This window comes from Aquarana catesbeiana, linkage group LG12, assembly GCF_042186555.1.
Source record: "Aquarana catesbeiana isolate 2022-GZ linkage group LG12, ASM4218655v1, whole genome shotgun sequence".
In the NCBI taxonomy this organism is placed as follows: domain Eukaryota; kingdom Metazoa; phylum Chordata; class Amphibia; order Anura; family Ranidae; genus Aquarana; species Aquarana catesbeiana.
This window is the reverse complement of record NC_133335.1, coordinates 105,146,952-105,167,395: the sequence shown is the minus strand read 5'-3', so window position 1 is coordinate 105,167,395 and position 20,444 is coordinate 105,146,952. Positions and strand designations below refer to the sequence as shown.

General features: G+C 43.2%; 1 protein-coding gene across 18 annotated transcripts in view; it reads right to left on the bottom strand.

The window, feature by feature from the left end:
• The window catches only part of SRCIN1 (SRC kinase signaling inhibitor 1), a 1,023,634-nt gene that overhangs the window by 80,670 nt on the left and 922,520 nt on the right, over nt 1-20,444 (bottom strand). For all 18 annotated transcript variants that reach the window (XM_073608254.1, XM_073608252.1, XM_073608255.1 and 15 more), the window contains one exon: nt 14,361-14,508. In XM_073608254.1, the coding sequence (XP_073464355.1) occupies nt 14,361-14,508 (148 nt within the window). The remainder of the gene's footprint in view (nt 1-14,360; nt 14,509-20,444) is intronic.

Sequence of the window (20,444 nt, the reverse complement as noted above, 5' to 3'; positions counted from 1 at the left end):
TTGCTTCCACTGGTCCTCATTCACAGATGTAGATAAAAAGCCCAACCTGCAGACAGGATGTGCTCTGGCCTGGGGCACAGGGAGCTAGCTTGTGGGAGCTGAAAAAAGTTTATTCTATGACTAAAGTTTGCTAGACTATGGTGTTTGTTTCAGGTGGCTGGGAGAAGATCATCACTTATTAGAGAGAGGTATCTCTGTGTTAGAAAGTGCCTTACTGGCAAGTATTTGCTTCCTATTTGTTTACCTATGCAACCTTCAATCCAAAAGAAAGCTCTCTACGTGTAAATTTTTAACCTTATTGAAGCCTGTTCTATCAATCCTGCCAAAGTCAGAGTGCCTTTTTCCCAGTAAAGTTGATCCCTTGCAGAAAAATTCCTCACAAAAAGAAAAAAAAAAGAGCCAGCCACTGGAACAAATGCCAGGTATATAGCAACCAGGCAAGTGACCTGCCCATCTGCACAGACGTCTTCTCACGGCTGTATGCTTTTCACTATGCTGAAAATCAGTAAGTATTGGTGCAAAGTCCTTTCTCTTCATCTTTTTACCCGCCATATCTTGCATATGATGTCCTGATAAATAATTGTCTCTTTATAAAGAAAACAAAATTTGCTGGGAGTTCCATATACGTTACAGTTCTCTTTATTGCGTACTCTACCCTTTTATGTTTGCCTCTGTGAGATTAGAGACCGTTTTGTTTTTCAGTTATTTAACAAGTCCATGCTCCATTTGTTTTTTGTTTTTATTATTATTTCTAAGGAGAATGGAACAGGAGAAGCTAGAACACACAAGGATGGTGAGGAACACTTAAACCTCCCAGGTGTACTGGAGCAGGACTCTTTTTTATGGCAGGACCATCTCAGTGTTGGGTGTATAAAGATACAGGAAGCCAGGGGAGACTTGGCCTACCACCTAGAACTAAAATACAACATTTTGGTGGTCTGACCCTTTTTAGCTTCAAGACTCTACTTCATACTCTCAGTATTCTATAGTTCAAATGTCTGAAAATATTTACTCCACAATCCTAGTAGTCCAGCACCAATTACGTGATCCTCCTTATCGAACCTGTAATAATACTTACTACTTTGTAAGTCACTGACCCCGAACAAGCACATGTATATCAGGTGCAGGGCTTTTTTTCAGCAGGAACGTGGGGGAACGCAGTTCCGGGACCTCCAGCACCAAATGTATGTAATAGCAAGGGATGTGCTGGAGGGTCTATTAATGCTGTCTGCTGGGGGATTTATGGTCACTGGTGGGGATCTATTTTTTTGTGAGGATCTATTATTGCTTGTGGGGGATATGTTGTTGCTGGGGGGGTGTCTTATGGTGCTTGTAGGGATCTACTGTTGAGGGAGAGGTCTATTGTTGCTAGCTGCTGGGGGGTCTATTAATGCTGACCACTGGGAGATCTGTTGATGCTGCTGGGGGGGGGGTGTTGTCTAATGTTGCTGGGGTGGATCTTTTGTTGCTGAGGGTGGTATTTTGTTGTGGATGGTCCATTGTTTCTGTGTGGGGAGTCTATTGTTGTTTGGAGAACTATTGTTGCTGGGGTGGGGTCTATTGTTGCTGGGGGGAACTATTGTTACTATGGTGGGGACCATTGTTGCTGGGGGAGTCTATTGTTGTGTGAGGGATCTATTGTTGCTGGGGTGGGGTCTATTATTGCTGGGAGGGAAATTTTTGTTGCTTGGGAGGACTTTTGTTGTTGGGGTGGGGTCTATTATTGGTGGGAGGTGAATCTATTGTTGCTTGGGAGGACCTATTATTACTGGGGTGGGGTCTATTGTTGCTGGCTCCAGTGCATCAATGTTACTGCTTTTCTTGTTATGAGACAAGAACAAATTCATTACAAATTATTTAGCAAATGATACTTGGGGCAGTACCGGGAGGTGGGTAGCGGATGGAATCAAGGTATGGTGCTTGGAGGTGGGTAGGGGGCGGAGACAAGGGGGGGACTCAGAAGGGGCGAGTTCCTGCACCTATTCTCTGAGAAAAAAAGCCCTGATCAGGTGTATATCATTCAAAACATCTACTTGATCTACTTCCATTACTCACCTAGTAGTAGAGGAAGTATACAAAGTTTCTAAACTTTCTTTAGAAGAAAAATTTTTTTTTGTCGGCATCTGTTTTCTGTTCCTGTTCTGACACTCATTAAATAGGCAGTAGATGTGAGGATTTTGCTATTCAAACCTAACAAAATACTTTTGACTGAAGTTGAGCTTTAACTAATGCAGTCAAGTATATATATGGCTACTTACTACAATTCTATTGCTTAACCACTTCAGCCCCGGAAGGATTTGCCCCCTTAATGACCAGGCCATTTTTTGCGATACGGCACTGCACCGCTTTAACCGTCAATTGCGCGGTCATGCGACGTTGTACCCAAACAGAATTGATGTCCTTTTTTTTCCCACAAATAGAGCTTTCTTTTGGCGGTATTTGATTACATTTGTGGGTTTTTTTTTGTTTTTTTTTTGCGCTATAAACAAAAAAAGACCGACAATTTTGAAAAAAACAATATTGTTTATTTTTTGCTATAATAAATATCCCCAAAAAATGTAAAAAAAAAGTTAAAAAAATTGCAATAAGGGTATATATTGATTGGTTTGTGCAAACTTTACAGCGTTTACAAAATAGGGGATAGATTTATGGCATTTTTTTTTTTTTTTTTTTTACTAGTAATGGCGGTGATCAGCGATTTTTAGCAGGACTGCAACATTGCGACAGACAGATTGGACACTTGGGACCAGTGACATTTATACAGCGATCAGTGCTATAAAAATGCACTGATAACTGTATAATTGACACTGGCAGGGAAGGGCTTAACACTAGGGGGCGATCAAGGGGTTAAATGTGTTCCCTGGAAGGTGTTTCTAACCGTGGGGGGAGTGGACTGACAGGGAGTACAGAGAGATCGCTGTTCCTAATCACTAGGAACAGAAGATCATTCTGTACTCCCCTGACAGAACGGGGATCTGTTTGTTTACATTGACAGATCCCTGTTCTGGCTCTCTGTGGAGCGATCGCTGGAGGGCGGCGGACATCGCGGCTGCCAGCCACGCGCATCGGCTCCGGCGCCGTGGGCGCCCACTGTAGCTATTGCACGAAGCGGCGTACACCTATGGCGATTCACATAATAGAGCCAACCTGCTGCATTATAATTATTTTTCAGGTATTTACCAAAACATATCCAAGCTATAGTTATATAATGCATATGGGCTGAAAGTGCACTCTCTCAGGTTTAATTTGAGGGTAGGGACATCCAAATCGGAGGAAGAGTTTAGGAACTACAGCACTTAAGAATAGCCATCTCCTCTTTTTCAAGGAGCCAAAAGTAATTGGACAATCAAATCAAAAGCTGTTTCATGGCCAGGTGTGGGCTACTCCTTTTTTTTCCTCTTCATTAATTAAGTAGGTAAAAGATCTGGAGTTGATTGTAAGTGTGGTATCTGCATTTGGAATCTACATCATGCATTCAAAGGAGCTGTCCATGTAAGGCCTAATGTACACGGGAGGCTTTCAACCTCTCCTGAACTATGTAACTTGACAGATAGTAACCGACGTTCAAAAACGTCAGTTTTGCCGTGTTTACATGCAGTGTTTGCGTTTAGAAGTTTTTGTTTTTTTAAATAGTCAAAAATGAAAAACGCCTGTAAACGAAATGCGGCTAAACGTGTGTTACCGTGTTTACAAGCTGTTACAGGCATTTGGCGTTTCAAATGCCTCTGAACAACCGTTCTGAACGCATTTTTTTTGCTTTTCAAAAAATGCTTCTAAACTCAACTGCCTAGAAACGACTGTGTACATGTACTGATAAGATAGAGATAGACAGAGGAGAGTTCAGGGGCAGCTGAAAAAAACGCCCAACTGCTCATAAACGTCAGTTTACCAGCAGCAGTGTACATGAAGGCTTCAAAAATTAAAAGATCCATCGGAGATAGTAGCAACATTAGGAGTGGCCAAATTAACAGTTTGGTACATTCTGAGGAAAGAAGAACGCACTGGTGAGTTCAGCAACATAAAAAGGGCTGGACATCCATGGAAGACAACAGCGGTGGATGATTGCAGGATCCACTCTGTGGTAAAGAAAATCCCATTCACAACATCCAGACAAATGAAGAAGGACACTCTCTAGGAGGTAGGCGTATCATTGTCAAAGTCTACAATCAAGAGAAGACTTCATAAGAGCAAATACAGAGGGTTCACCACAAGGTGCAAACCATTCATAAGCGTGAAGAACAGAAAAGCCATATTAGACTTTTAGTCAAAAAAAAAAATATAAAAAAGCCAGACCAGTTCTGGAAAAGCATTCTTTGGACAGATGAAACTAAGATTGACAAGAAGAAAAAAGTGTGGAGAAGGCTTGGAAAAGCTCATGATCCAAAGCACACAATGTCATCTGTAAAACATGGTGCAGGCAGTGTGATGGCATGGGCATGGGCATGCATGGATTCCAGTGGCACTGGATCATTGGTGTTTATTGATGATGTGACAGAAGCAGCCAGATGAATTCTGCAGTGTTTAGAGATATAGAGATACACTACAAGTGCACTTGGAAGTTCAGTCACTGTAGATCCGAGGGGGACATGCAAGGAAAATAAAAAACAGCATTTTAGCTTGCACATGATTGGATGATAAAATCAGCAGATCTTCCCCTCAGATTTACAGAGATTGCACTTCCAAGTGCACTTGTAGTGCAAAGTGGATTTGCCTTTCGTAAATAACCCCCACTCTGTCAGCCCAGATTCAGCCACATGCAGCAAAGTTGGTTGGACAGTTCTTCACAGTACAGATGGACAAAAACACACTGCAAAAGCAACCAGGAGCTTTTGAAGGAAAAGAAATGGAGTATTTTGCAATAGCTGAGTCAATCACCTAATCTCAACCCAATTGAGCAAGCATTTCACTTGCTGAAGGCAAAACTGACAGCTGCAGTTAGAGCCTGGCAAAGCACCAGAAAGGAGGAAACCCAGTCTCTGGTAATGTCCATGGGTTCCAGACTTCAGGCAGTCATTGCCAGTAAAGGATTCTTAACAAAATTTTAAAAATGAACATTTTATTTATGATTACCATATTTATCGGCGTATAACACGCACCCCAAGTTTAGGAGGGAATTTTAAGGAAAAAAACTTTTAGGAGGGAAGTTTAAGGAAAAAAAACTTACATTTCAATGCAGCCTTGTCAGTGTCCATCTGCAGCCTTGTCAGTGTCATTTGCAGCCTTGTCCATCATTGCAGCCTTGTCAGTGTCAATTGCAGCCTTGTCCCTGTGTCATTTGCAGACAGTCTGTACACAGTCAGTACCTTGCCATTTAAAAATGGCGCCGCCGAGATGGATGTCCTGTATATCCCGGCGGCTCTCGGCGGCTCACGTGGGACTGCGAGAGCCGCCGAGAACAGCCGAAAGCCGCCGAGAACGGCCGAAAGCCACCAAAAGCCGCCGAGAACGGCCAAGAGCGGCCAAAAGCCGCCGAGAGCGGCCGAAAGGCTCACAATTGGCGGGGATCGGTGTATAACACGCACCCACGTTTTTCCCCTGATATTAAGGGGAAAAAAGTGCGTGTTATACGCCGATAAATACGGTATATTCATTCTTCAAATTACATTTGAGCCACTGAAAATGGGGGGACCGTGTATAAAAATGGTTGCAGTTCCTAAAATTTGTACTTGATACTTATGTTCATCCCCTTGAATTAAAGCTGAAAGTCTGCACTCCAAATTCATTTGGATTGTTTCATTTAAATTTTATTCTGGTGGCATACAGAGCCAAAAATGATGAAAATTGGGCCTTTGTCCAAATATATATGGACCTAACTGTATATACCATTCAAAGAGGAAACCTATTACGAGAAAACGCGTTGGATGGAGCCACATCTGTGATGTTATCATGCACGGGTCTACTGGAGGACCGCGGCCGTGCTTATGGAGTGTTTTAATCATTTTTACATGGTTTTACTATTGTAAGTGCATTTCTCTTTTACAATAAACCCTTTTGCTGATATACTACACCACAAAGCTTCTGTCTTCTGCTTTTATGTGAGATATATGTGGGGAGCTATTGCCTTGCGTTGTCTGGCCCATTAGATATCTCCTGCTGTAACACCAGCGCTGGGATTCACTGAGGGGATTATACCCTGTTTGCCAAATCCATGGATAACAGCAGTGGCTCTCTTTACAGGAGCAAGTTAGATCTCTATAATTTGAGATCATAGATATCTGGTAAGAGGCATGGATTTTATGTTAGGATTGCGCCTCCTGAGCACCTTAACACAGTTTTGTTTGTGTTCATCACTATGAACGAATAGAGCACTTGGATTATCATCGGAGGATTTGGACTTTTCTTAACTTTTTACATGGAATTATGTTTGATACATTTATGTTGCTGGTTTATTTAATATGAATTATGAAGAATATTTATTTTAAGATATATATGAATTGATTATTCTTGTTATTATTCACATAGATACACTATCGATTTCATATCCTTTTTGGTTACATTTTTTGAGGTTATGTGCACTTTTAAGTTGGTTTAAGGATTTTAACAAACTTTGTTGCATATTTCTACCTTTTGATATTCTGAAGAAATCATTGATTGTCTGTGTCTATGTGCATCTGTACATGAGTGGTTTTATAATTATCAATCAGCTGCTGCACCTGGGCTTTATTAAAGAAAATTGCAGGGTCTGCATAATTTTAGATGTGCTTTCCCTTTGGGTGTATCAAACCAAAAAGGATATTTTTGTTGCAGGGGATCCCCAAAATATTAACTGCATCTTATTGTGGACTTTTGAGAAAATCAGTAAGCCACTCACAAGCATGAAATTACATTTCGGGGGGGCATTCTGTACACCATCTGTGTACAGAACACCTCTAGGTAGCCATATTGCATTGCATTTTACAGAAAATTACAGCGCAGCAGATTGAAAAGGAAAGGTCATTTTTAATAACATTCAATTACAATATGACTTGTCTCGCAATTGTATACGCAATATTATTTTTTTAATTTACGATTTTTTATTCCCACAAAAGTGGAGTTACCCTTTAATACCACATGTGCAATTGCAATATTATACAATAGCAATTTCTTGTTCTATGTTGTGTATTATTTGTAATGTATTTGTATTATGATATCTACACAGATCACTTCAAAAATAGGATTGATAGAATTTGTGATGAGATCTCCACTGTACTGGTATGTCCCGCACTTAACATTTTATGTGCTCTGGTACACTCAATACACTCAATGCTCCCCTCATTTAACCCTGCTACTATAAAGGAGGTTGAAAAACACATTTCTAATGCCCACCTGGATCCCGTTTCCTTGTAAATTCTGCAGTCACCCTTTGGCCCTATCTTACACTCTCCAACTCACATCTTTAATCTTTTCCTCTCTTCTGGCATCTTCCCCAACTCTCTAAAACATGCACTGGGGGGGCGTGACCAGAAGTGGCATGTGAGCGGACGTGTCTCACTGAGCGTGCTCTCTCGGTCCTACATTGATCCTCTTCCCAGCCGGAAAAAAACACCAGAAACAGCATTGCTACCCTGAGACACCCTTCTCAAACTCACCCAGACCTGAAACCGAGATCCGAGGGAGCTATGTTGACCTGCAAGCAGCTGGAAACAGACGGCCAGAAATCCAACATGACGCCGCAGCTCCTCTCTCCCAGTGAGCACGAGGCACAGACAAGACTAAAGATGCGGATAAGCCCCCTAAAACACCTAAGGGCACGGCGAATGCCCCCCCCCCCCCCCCCGAGACATGCTGTATTATACTAAAAAAATGAACAGCACCGCGTAGCAGGGAGGGGGGAGGACATGCTAGCCACCCCGGCCATTTTTCAACCACAGCCGGAGGATGCATGGTCTTGAACAAGGCCCCTCACAGGACACTGATCAGCCATCCCCAAACAGAGAGGAGGAGGAGGGGGGGATGAGGGTGAGCAAGCTACCCTTAATGCAATACTTAAAGCAGTACATAGATGCAACAGCATCTTTTCACACTCTCCAGAAGCACTTTGGGGGTCTTAAGGAGGAGCTGGGCTTCATTAGACATGACCTGCAGAAAACCAGAGAATGCACTATGGCTGCTGAGGGCTGCATTAGCGATCTTGAGGATAAACTAACCCCACTTCTCAGACACGCAAATTACTGCAAGGATTGCTAGGGCGAACAAACTTAAGCCAGATGACATTGAGAATCGTTTGCGTAGGAACAACATACGCATCGTGGGGCTCCTGGAGAAGACAGAGGGCAGGGACCCCACGGAGTTTGTGGAAAGATGGCTCCAGAAGATCTTTGGCAAGGAGATGTTTACCCCATTATACTCGGTCGAACGGGCTCACAGAGTCCAATCCAGACCCCTTCCACCGGGACAACCGCCCCGCACTTTGCTGGCCCGGCTACTCAATTACAAAGATAAGGAAATAGTGCTCCGCCAGATTCGCGAGACGCACAATGTGCAGTTTAATGGTGCCCGCATCTCTTTCTACCCTGATTACTCGGCAGAAACACAAAAACGCAGAGCCAAATTCACAGATGTAAAGAAAAGACTACAGCGTCTCCGTGCCACCTATGCCATGCTGTTCCCTGCAAAGTTGCGGATCACGGCAGGGGGACAGTCACACTTTGAGTCTGCTGAAGACGCCTCCTCCTGGTTAGACACCAACAAGCATGTCTTTCGCCAGGCAGGGAGGGGGGCTGCAGAGGGAGACTGACACCCTATTTCACCAGATCAAAGTTTGTAACATGTCAACCTGTTTGGCTGGGAAGCCACAACCTTTGCCAATGTCTTAAGTGCTGAGAGCAAGTGAGATTTCTAGTTACCATTTGGAGACTTAACAAAGATTGTTTTCTGCCAGTTCGGCTTCTGCTGGACGAGTGGATTATCAGTTGGATCAGCTAGACCGATCATATGTTTTTCCCTGGTTATACCCAATTCCCCCGGAGTTACTGCAACCCCCGCCATACTGCCTGTGAAACTCAGAGAGGTGAATTGGCGGCTTGGTCCCGGGTAGGGGCTTAAGCATGCCCGGGGCTCCTTTTATGTTCTGTTTAACTTTCTTTTTTACTGTTTCCATACTGCCTGTGAAACTCAGAGAGGTGAATTGGCGGCTTGGTCCCGGGTAGGGGCTTAAGCATGCCCGGGGCTCCTTTTATGTTCTGTTTAACTTTCTTTTTTACTGTTTCAACGAGCAACTGCCGTGGAACCGACACTACGGTGAGGGCATGAACTCACGAGGGCTGTGTTATGGGTGGGTCCACTTGATCAGATACAACACCTTGGTTCAGGTATGCTCCTCTCTTTTGACCGGTATGGTCTGAAGGGAAGTGACTGGACACTGCCCCGGGCACCCATGACTCTAGAACTGCCTTGTCATATCTCATATATATTTATGCTGATGAATAAGTGTGTTACCGTTACTTCTTCTTGGAACGTTAGAGGTCTACAGAGCCCCCTAAAACGCACTATGGTATCCACCATTCTCAAAAAACACTCCCCTGCCATATATGCCTTACAAGAGACACATCTGGCACCAGACTCGCTACCCTGTGTGAACTACTCATGGGTGGAATGGGTGTACCACTCCACTCACACCTCGTATTCCAGGGGTGTGAGTGTCCTGGTGCACCACACGGTTGATTTCCAATTACTAGATAAGTTAATAGATGTTGAAGGCCGATACGTGATTTTGTTGTGCAGGATTTACCAGTTGAAATGCATAATTGCTGCTGTATATGTGCCACCACTTTTCAGTTTAGAAGTGTTAAGAACATTGTTGTTATACCGGCAGGGCAGTTCAGACGTTCCTTTTAATGTATTGGGAGATTTGAATTGCTATATGGACCCAGCTCTGGACAAACATCCGCCCCTGGTGAATAACCGCAAAATTGCTCGAACGGCACTGTGGAAATTCACGGAGGAGGTTGGGTGGGTTGAGCCGTGGCTGGGCCGCAACCCTCAGCAAAAACAGTTCTCTTGCTTTTCCAAAACACACCTCTCCCTCTCTAGGATCGATCCCTGCCTATGCGATCCTCAGACGGCACACCTCCTACAGGACATTCACTATCTGGCGAGGGGCGTGTCGGACCACTCGCCGTTGGTGGTATCTGCATTGGCTAAACCGGCCACGGATCTGCCTAGGGCTCAGTGGAAATTGAATGCATTTTGGCTCAATCTGTTCCCCGCCCCAGAACGGATATCCGAGGAGATCTCCGAGTTCTGGACGCAACACACGGAACACCCTGATCTCAATTTAACGTGGGACACGTTTAAAGCATTCTTAAGAGGTCTACTCATCAATGAGGTAAATGGGGTGAAATCCAAAACAAGTGCCCAACAGGAACAGGCTGCCTGGCTGGTCAGTCATTTGGAAGCAGAGTTTGTCTGATGTCGCAAGGGAGACCTGGCTAGCTGCCCAGGAAGCGGTTGATAGAATTGCTGGATCTGTGGCAGACCAGAAAAGGTTTTTCAATAGGCTAGCTTTCTATGAGGAGGGGGAACAGACGGGTAGACTACTGGCTAAAATAGTAAGGGCCTCCCAGACTTCCCCGTCTATTGGTGCATTACGCCAAGGAGGGGGACAACTGGTGAATACCCCTGATCTTATAAAGCAGACACTGGTAGTTTTTTACTCGGATCTGTATAGGTCTCGGGTGGACTACACACCGGCTGACCTACAGGGCTATTTACAAGGTATTTAGCTACTCAGTCTAACGGACACACAGAAATCGCTGCTAGATGCCCCTATTAAGATAGAGGAACTACAAGAGGCGCTTAGCCTCTTCCCCAACTTTAAGGCCCCAGGAGATGATGGTCTCCCCATAGAACTCTTTAAACAATACGGAAATAGCATCCTGCCACAATTATTTAGGGTACTTAATGCTGCCAGAGAGAACCAACGCTTACCTGAATCTATGACTAGGGCTAATATTGTTCTTATTCTCAAGCCAGGCAAGGACCCTTTAGATCTGGGGTCTTACAGATCAATATCCCTATAGCAAAGCGATATAAAATTCCTGGCTAAGGTCCTGGCAATATGGCTTAATGGAGTCATCTCCAACATCATCCACTTGGAAAAGTCCAGTCGGGTTTTATGCCCCAAAAGTCCACTGCTATTAATCTCCGTAGATTTCCTAAACCTACAGATGAGATCGGACAATGAAGGTGACATGAGTATATGCGCACTGCTGTCGCTAGATGCATTTGACAGCATAGAGTGGCAGTACCTTTGGGCGGTCATGGGCAGGTTTGGCTTTGGCGAAAGATTCCTCTCCTGGGTTCAGTTGTTTAACTGTTCACCACAAGCAGTGATACGGGAGGCGGGACATGTCTCCTTACCGTTTCAACTACATAGAGGTACCCAGGCGGACCAAATCAGAGCTAACAAGCAAATCAGGGGCTTCCAATACAAAGAAATCAAAGAGAAACTCATGCTATACACAGACGATACCATGTTGTTTCTCGGGAACACGGCTGAATCACTTGGGGAAGCTATGTCCTTGATCAGACGCTTCAGGCTTGTGATCAACTGGTCCAAGTCTTCTCTCATGTCCGGATAGCAAGATGTAAACGGTCCAGGGGGTGCCAGTTACACCCAGCCTTAAATATCTGGATGTGCAGGTCACTCCTGAACCCAGGGATTTTGTTTCACTGAACTTGTCCCCTCTTATTAATAGGATTTGAGATAGAGCCAAAATCTGGTCTCGCCCTAAAATGTCCCTGGTGGGACGGGTAAACCTTATTAAGATGGTGTTTATGCCCCAGCTCATGTACATGCTCCACAATACCCCTATGGTGATTCCCCTTAAGGTGTTTCGTATAATCAACTATCTTTAGGGCCTTTATCTGGCTTAACAAGCCCCCACGAATTAAACTTGAACAATTACAGAAGTCCAAGGAGAGGGGAGGCCTTGCGCTCACTAACCCCTGGATTTATTACTTGGCCACACAGCTACAGCATATTGCCCGCACCATGGCGGCCAGGCAGGAGGCGGTAGGGGAGTGCGTAGACTTTGACCTAAATCCAACAAGAGATTCCCAACATATGTGCTCATGCAAAAAGTATGGAATAAACTCAGGCAGCTACAGGCTGTAGAGGGGTTTACCAGCTACAGTTCGATATGGGTCAATGGGCACTATGGGTAACTGCAGATGTTGGAGTGTGGGGGCTGGTGGAGGGGACACGAAGTCACGCAAATGAAGCACATTTTTGCTGAGGGGAAGTTGCGCCCTTTTTCTGCATTGAGGGAGCAATTTTGCCTCCCCAACTCGATGCTTTTTTATTACATGCAACTGTGACATGCAGTGCTGGTGCAATCCGGCTGGGCTCCTTGGGTTCTTTCTCCAACACCTATATTCCACTACATGGCGGAGGTGTCTTTGTTCAGGGGCTTCATATCCAGATGCTGCACCATGATCCTCCATACCCATCTGGAGGGCTTCCCTCCGGCGGGCGGCTAGTAGGTGGGAGAGAGATGTGGGCGCCTTCGAAGAGGAACAGTGGGAGGAGGCGCTACAGGTGGTACAGCTGTGCTCCCTCAATGTGGCCCAACGACTGTCCCAACTATATATCATTCTAAGAGTTCACTATACAAAGGCCAGACTGTTTAAAATGGGGATGAGGACAGACCCGCACTGCCCTTGATATGTGAGGGACCACGGTGACCTTATACATCTGTTAATGGCGCTGTCCCAAACTGCATTGGTTCTGGACAGGGGTTGTGTCCACGATTAATAGTGCCTTTCGGGTCACGGTACCGATGGATCCAAAGCCCTGTCTGCTGGGGATTGTGGATGACATCCCTACCGGAGACGATCAGAAGAAGACCATTGCCAGAGCATTGTCTCAGGCCCGCAAACTAATCCTCAGGCACTGGAAGGCAGCTGACCCTCCTGCATTGAAGGAATGGTTGGCACAGATGGGGGACACACTCCGGCTGGAGAAATACATATATCAACATAGGGGGCGCCCAAATAAATTTGATAAACTATGGTCACCCTGGCTAGATACCCCTGGCATCTCGCCTATTGACCTGGTGATGGACAGGCTGTTGATTTAATTTGCTTGGACAACATGGAAGTAAAGACAGAAGTTAGGAGAAATGGGGAGCCACTTTGGGTATAGGAGGCAGACCTCATGAGTGGTGATATGTGTAGGAGACGCTTGGGGTTAACGGTAACTTGTATCCAATCCTAATGAATACAGGGAGATGTGTGTACGGATTGTACTACTGAATAGTAAATGTCTGGATTCCAGGATGGTTGATAATATAATTCTGTAATGTATGTAAGGATCGTTGCTGGTTTTTCTATCTAAACTGTACGTTTTTTCTTTGTTTTGTTCCAATAAAAACTTTATTTGAGCTCCAGTCCTCAGGAAGGATGCGCTGGAAATGGAGAGAGTACAGAAAAGGGCAACAAAGCTAATAAAGGGACTGAAGGATCTTAGTTATGAGAAAAGATTACTAGCACTGAACTTATGCTGTCTGGAGAAGAGACGCTTGAGAGGGAATATGTTTTCAAAGTACAAATACCGCATTGGTAACCCCACAATAGGGATATAACTTTGCCGTGAAAGGGCATTTAAAAAGATTTGCGGCCATTCACTCAAATTAGAGGAAAGCGGTTTAACCGGAAACTGCGTAGAGGGTTCTTTACGGTAAGAGTGGTAAGAATGTGGAATTCTCTTTCACAAGCAGTGGTTTCAGCAGGGAGCATAGATAATTTAAAAAAAACTATTAGATAGGCACCTAAACAACCACAACATATAGGGAAATACAATATAATATTGACATAAAATCACACACACATAGGTTGGACTTGATGTAACTATGTATATTTATTTTCTGCATCAGCTCATTCCCCACAGTTATTACCTTTTGTATCACTTGACCCTCCCTTTTTAGATTGCAAGCTCTTACAAGTTGTTACTGTCTTACTGTTGTTCTGTATGCCCTCATGTTGTGAACCCCTGCGCAAAATGTTGATGCTATATAAATCCTGTATAATATTAACAATAATGTTTATATTGCCAGTAATGACTTCAGATAAATAGCTGGTTATGCTACTTGGTCATGTACTTATTCTTTCTGTAAAATATGTAGCTGTCCAAGCTTTTTTAAAGCTCAAGATGTTTTTTATATGATGTTATTGTGTGTGACTTTACAGTAAGTACTGAGTAGAAAAAAACTGTATGTGACTATACAGTTAATAATACTGAACAAAAAAAGTTGTCATTCACTAAGGCAAATATGAGGGGCAAGAATGCACACGGTTTTGAGAAATCATCTGATGAGCAGTTTATCAATCTTGTAGTTAAAATTTGTTAATGATTTCAATTTTTTTTTAATTCATCCTACTTGCGAATATGAGTCAGCATGTCAGTGACTGTCTTGCATCTCTTCAGTAGACCATCCAAGCGAAGTGGCTCCTCTTTTAAGAACTTCACAGCCTCAACTTCTACTCGGAGCACAATCCGCATTTTACTTTGCAAACTGGGAAACTGAGCTGAAAAAAAGAAATGTACACAAAAGATATCAATTAAATGTTAATATACACTAAATGTAAATATGCACTAAATATACAAACTGGCCAGAATGAGATTCAGCAATTGGGGAGGAGATGTCTTTGAACAAGACATCTGAGCACTGGTACATCAATTGTGACTGTAACACATCTCCTGCATAGTCTCCAGCTAATCCTGCACAAATTTATCTATCCTAACAAAAACCTGACTCTAGCAATGCTAGGGGGTGCTACACTACATTGTACAGTTAAGTGGCATGAACTGACAATTTTAGGGACTGTTGCTAAGTTAACAAGGAGATAAGCTGGGAATACCCAAGGATGCTTGCTTCCCACTAAAGATATAAAACGTATCTGTATGGACACTTTCCAGGGTTCAGGACAATACAAGCAGGGCCAGATTTACCATAAGGCACCGTAAGCCATTTTAGTTCTGGATAGATTAGGGAAAAGTTCAGAACCCTATTGGGTTGGTTATTGCAATCTGTGTCCCACTGGGGAGATTTTCTTCCCCTTCTGTCCCAGAGATGCTATAAGAATTGAGAGGAAATCTCCCCAAACTGAGGATAATTCCTCTCTTATACAGTTCTAGTAACAACTCTAGAGCTTTGGATTTCCTCCACTTTGTTTCGGTGACAATGGTCACCAGGACAAATAGGGGGTGAATCTTCAGAATTAAAAAAAAAAAAAAAATCCCTCATTTCAGATCTTCCCCTCAGATCTACAGCGACATCACTTCTAAGTGCACTTCCAAGTGCACTTGTAGTGCAAAGTGGATTTGCCTTTAGTAAATCAACCCCAATGTGACATAAAAAATATAGTTTCATCCAAGAAAATCTGTTCAGTTTGGTACATAAGAAAACACTCTGATCTAGCAGTTTTGCAATAAAGATAATAAACAAATGAAAAGAAAGGACTATGATGAGCACATAAACTATTGCCAGTCATGTCTCCCACTTACCTCTTTTCCCAGCCTCACTCCTGTGTAAGAGTACCTGCTCAGCCCATTGTTTATTTTCTCAGTAGAGGTGTACTTGCCTGCTTCTCAATAGGTCCAAAAGTTAATCAGAAACCCAGAACTTTGGTTCCTGCTCCTGATTTGTTGCCACCCATTTACATGGACTTTCCCAATCTAAATAGTTGCCCAATATAGAGTTTGGTAGCTTGTGGACTGGATTCACCTTTGTACATTTCTAGTTAACTTCACTTGCTGACCTTACTAACACTCTTTTTGCCCTGATCTTGACTGTGTTTCCTGACTATGCATTTGTCACATGTTCTGATTTGGACCTTGGACTCAAGTTACCACTGGCATTGACCTTAGGGTACGGTTTCCAACTACACTCCTGTCTCACTGTTTGGCATTAGATTTATCTTTGTTGAGAAGCGGTCTTCAGATAATCTGGGGGCACCTGAAGTACAGTGGATGAACACAAAACATCCTCGAAGAGTGACTGCTGCTATAGGTGAGTCATGCTGTAGCAGTGGTTATATGATCTGAAGACACAATCCTCATAGAAATGTTACCACTAGAGGGCACTCCCACAGCAAGAAAACATGTTTGGCTAGTAATGAGGTGATTTTGATTAATTCAGTGACCAGTACCGCCCATCTCAGGCCTTAATCTCCCCACAGTTTTGTGATTTATGTTGTTAAAGAGGTATTAAAGCCCTTTTAAAAGAAAAAGCTGATAATTGCAATGTCTATAATATACTCATATACTCTAAAATATCATTATTTTTAAGCAAATTCTTTTGCGATTGATCATTTCACCTTGTCTTTGCACTGCTCCGGCTTGTGGTGCAGTGCCTCCCCCGTTACTTACGGTTAGGGAGTGAGTAACGAATTATTCTCCCTTGATGTACTGTGCAAGCAATAATAAATAGGGTAAGGCTTATTTAAGTTGAACACAAATGTTGCCTTCTTCCCCAAATTTCTAAAAAAAACTGCGTGGATTCCAATTATATGTTTTAAGGCTTTCTGCAAGTAAAGTCATTTGTGTAAAGGGGAAATACTTAAGAAAAGTAAATCTTAGATTGATATGTGTGCTGAAAGCCCTACGCACAAATAACATACATTAATAGTGAGCAATAAAATTTGAGGAACTATACCAATCAACGTGAGTGAATCAAAAATACAATTGAAAAATAGAAAATTCATATAGTGCAAAAAAAAAAAAAAAAAAAATGTGTACAAAGTCCACATATGATGAGAACAAGATCCAAGATGCCAATACCTCCGGGCTCCCTGTAGGGCAGAGCTACGCATTGACGTCACCACGCTCTATGTGACCCCGGAAGCATGAAAAAACCATATAGTGTTTAAGGATAACACACTATTGGAGTTTCTTTTATTCCTCTATATGGCCTGTTCCGGTCCGGGAGTGCGCTTAGCTTTCCTATCAGAAAGAAAGCTCCTCTATATACAGGATGGGAAATCCACATAAGGGGTGAGGAGGACACTAGGAGCCTGGAGGTACTGGCATCTTGGATCGACCTAAATCTTAGATTGATATGTGTGCTGAAAGCCCTATGCACAAATAACATACATTAACATTGAGGAATAAAATTTGAGGAACTATACCAATCAACGTGAGTGAATCAAAAATACAATTGAAAAAAAAAATTCACATAGAAAGTTCATATAGTGCAAAAAATAAAAAAATAATGTGTACAAAGTCCACATATGATGAGACACTGAGTCCAATTCCAAAGTGAAGAAAAGAAAAAGCACTGAAGATGAAGATTGAAGGTTGATTCCACCACCACCGAGGGGTTGAGGGATAGGCCTCTCCTTGGGCTGTTCCTGGAGCCCGCGGCCACCCACTCAGCCTGGTAAGGAATGTGAAGTGGGAGGGGATGGAGGAGACCCTATCTCCTGATTTCTGCATTGGTGTCACTGCTTCGAGACACCTCAGAGCTGGAGACACAGTGAAGCCGGAGACACAGTGAGTAACACTACCTGTGATTAGAGTTGCCATTAAAAGTCCCCACTACAGTTCTCAGATCAGCAGATGACCTTGATCAAAAGCACCTAAGTTGGCTGATCAGAACTCCCCCCCCGCACTGTGACTGATCCCACCCCCCCACCAGCACTGCCACTCATCCCATTCTCCCCCCCCCCCTTCACTAAGGAGTAAGAGAAGGAATAAAAATAGAGAATACATGGAAGGGAGAGGAAAAGGGGGAGGAACAAAGAAAAAGGGAGAGAAAGAATAAGAGAAAGAACAAGAAAGACGGCTAGAGAGAGGGATGGGGGGAAAAACAAGAAATTAGGATAGAGAGAGATAAAAGGGAAAGAAAGGAGAACAAAGAGAGAGTGGTACATCCTAAAATGTACCATAATACTGTACGAGTGGGAGGGACTCAGGGAGTGCTAAATGTTTGTGGGTTAGGGGCGCAAATTACTTGTCTTGCCTTGGGTGCTGACAACCTATGCTACGAAAATTTTACTGTTAGGGGTCCCCACAGCTTGGGACATTTTATCAAGGGGTCACGGCACTAGTAAGGTTGAGAACCACTGCTCTATGGGGTCTTAGGTCGATCCAAGATGCCAGTACCTCCAGGCTCCTAGTGTCCTCCTCACCCCTTATGTGGATTTCCCGTCCAGTATATAGAGGAACTTTCTTTCTGATAGGAAAGCTAAGCGCTCTATCGGACCGGAACAGGCCATATAGAGGAATAAAGGAAACTCCAATAGTGTGTTATCCTTAAACACTATATGGTTTTTTCATGCTTCCGGGGTCACGTAGAGCGTGGTGACGTCAATGCGTAGCTCTGCCCTACAGGGAGCCCGGAGGTACTGGCATCTTGGATCTTGTTCTCATCATATGTGGACTTTGTACACTTTTTTTTTTTGCACTATATGAATTTTCTATGTGAATTTTTTTTTCAATTGTATTTTTGATTCACGTTGATTGGTATAGTTCCTCAAATTTTATTGCTCACTATTAATGTATGTTATTTGTGCATAGGGCTTTCAGCACACATATCAATCTAAGATTTAGGTCGATCCAAGATGCCAGTACCTCCAGGCTCCTAGTGTCCTCCTCACCCCTTATGTGGATTTCCCATCCTGTATATAGAGGAGCTTTCTTTCTGATAGGAAAGCTAAGCGCTCTACCGGACCGGAACAGGCCATATAGAGGAATAAAAGAAACTCCAATAGTGTGTTATCCTTAAACACTATATGGTTTTTTCATGCTTCCGGGGTCACGTAGAGCGTGGTGACTTCAATGCGTAGCTCTGCCCTACAGGGAGCCCGGAGGTACTGGCATCTTGGATCTTGTTCTCATCATATGTGGACTTTGTACACTTTTTTTTTTTTGCACTATATGAATTTTCTATGTGAATTTTTTTTTCAATTGTATTTTTGATTCACGTTGATTGGTATAGTTCCTCAAATTTTATTGCTCACTATTAATGTATGTTATTTGTGCATAGGGCTTTCAGCACACATATCAATCTAAGATTATTTTTCTCTAGTAGCGTGACTATTTCCCCTTTACACATTTTTTTTTTTGCAAATATAAATTTTATTTATTTTTTAAAAACACACAAAAAGAGATCAAGAAAAACATTACAGTGCAAACAAAGTATAACAGGAGGTACATACATAGTTATCTCAGACAAATGCCAGCAGTTTGTTTAGTGTAAATAACACAGCGTAGGACAATATTATCTATAAGACTTGTGACCACCTTTTCAGCATCAGCCTCTAACGTTTAACATTACTCTAGCATTCAATTGCACTGTCCAATTCTCATGAACCAGTAATTAGAGAGAGGAGGAAAGGGAAAAAAAATAACCCAGAAAAGTAGAAAGATTACCCAAAAAGGGGATCACTATGATCCCTGAGAAAATGAAAAAGAAAGGATAAAGTTGCTAGAGAAGAAGACAGAGGGAAAAGGAAGGAAGTGGAAGGGAAAGGGGAGGGGTAGGGTGACCCAGGGCGATGAGCATGTCGCCAACTGTGGCGACCTTCAGGGCTGTATCACCGTGCCAGTTTAAGAGTTAAGAAGGGCTAGTCCTTCATCGGAAAGAATAAATATATTCCACAGCCTCCATGCCTTAGAATGCTTCTCTTGTTTGTTTTGCACCGTGAGGACTAGATCCTCTAATTTTTTAATGTCCTCCACTCTGCGCATCCACAGCCCGACTGACGGGGGTGAACTTTTCTTCCACCGCAGGGGAATGCAAGACTTAATGGCATTCAATAGATGTCGTATTATTAACTTTTTGTACCTCTGTGTCAGGATCGAGATGGCATGGAGCAGTAGAAAAGCTGGGTCATTATCGATTACATGGTCAGTAAATTTCTGAGTGACCATTCTAACTGTAACTGTCGTCCAAAAGTTTTGTAGTCGGGGGCAGGACCAGAAAATATGAAGCAGTGTCCCCACGTCTGTCTGACATCTCTAACATTTGTTTGTGGAAGCAGGAAAGTATCTATGCAGTATCTGAGGTGTGTAGTATCACCTGGTCAAGATCTTGTAATTAAGTTCCTGAATTTTCATACAGATCGACGTTTTCAAGGAAAAGCTAATTATTGTCTGTTTTTGGGTGTCTGTAAATGAGCGCTGTAGGTCAGTCTCCCATTTCTGCATAAAGGGCAAGTCAGGTAGTGACAGGGGGAGTTAAGTAACGCGTACGTTTTGGATAGTACTTGACGCAGGGTCCACAGTTTTTGATGAAAATGTGCCGAGTTCGCTATCGAATGTAGGAAGTGGTGTAGAGGGATCGCCTTCCAAAATGGAAGGCGAAAGTGTCACTAGTCAGGGCTTGAACCGAGGGCCATTGAGTGCCCTCCAAGAAATGAGAGGCACGATCTATCCCTGTCGATGTAAGTGTCTCGTACTCCGATGGTTCCAGTCCCGGAGTGAATACTGGGTTTCCCAGTATTGGATAAAGTGGGGATTC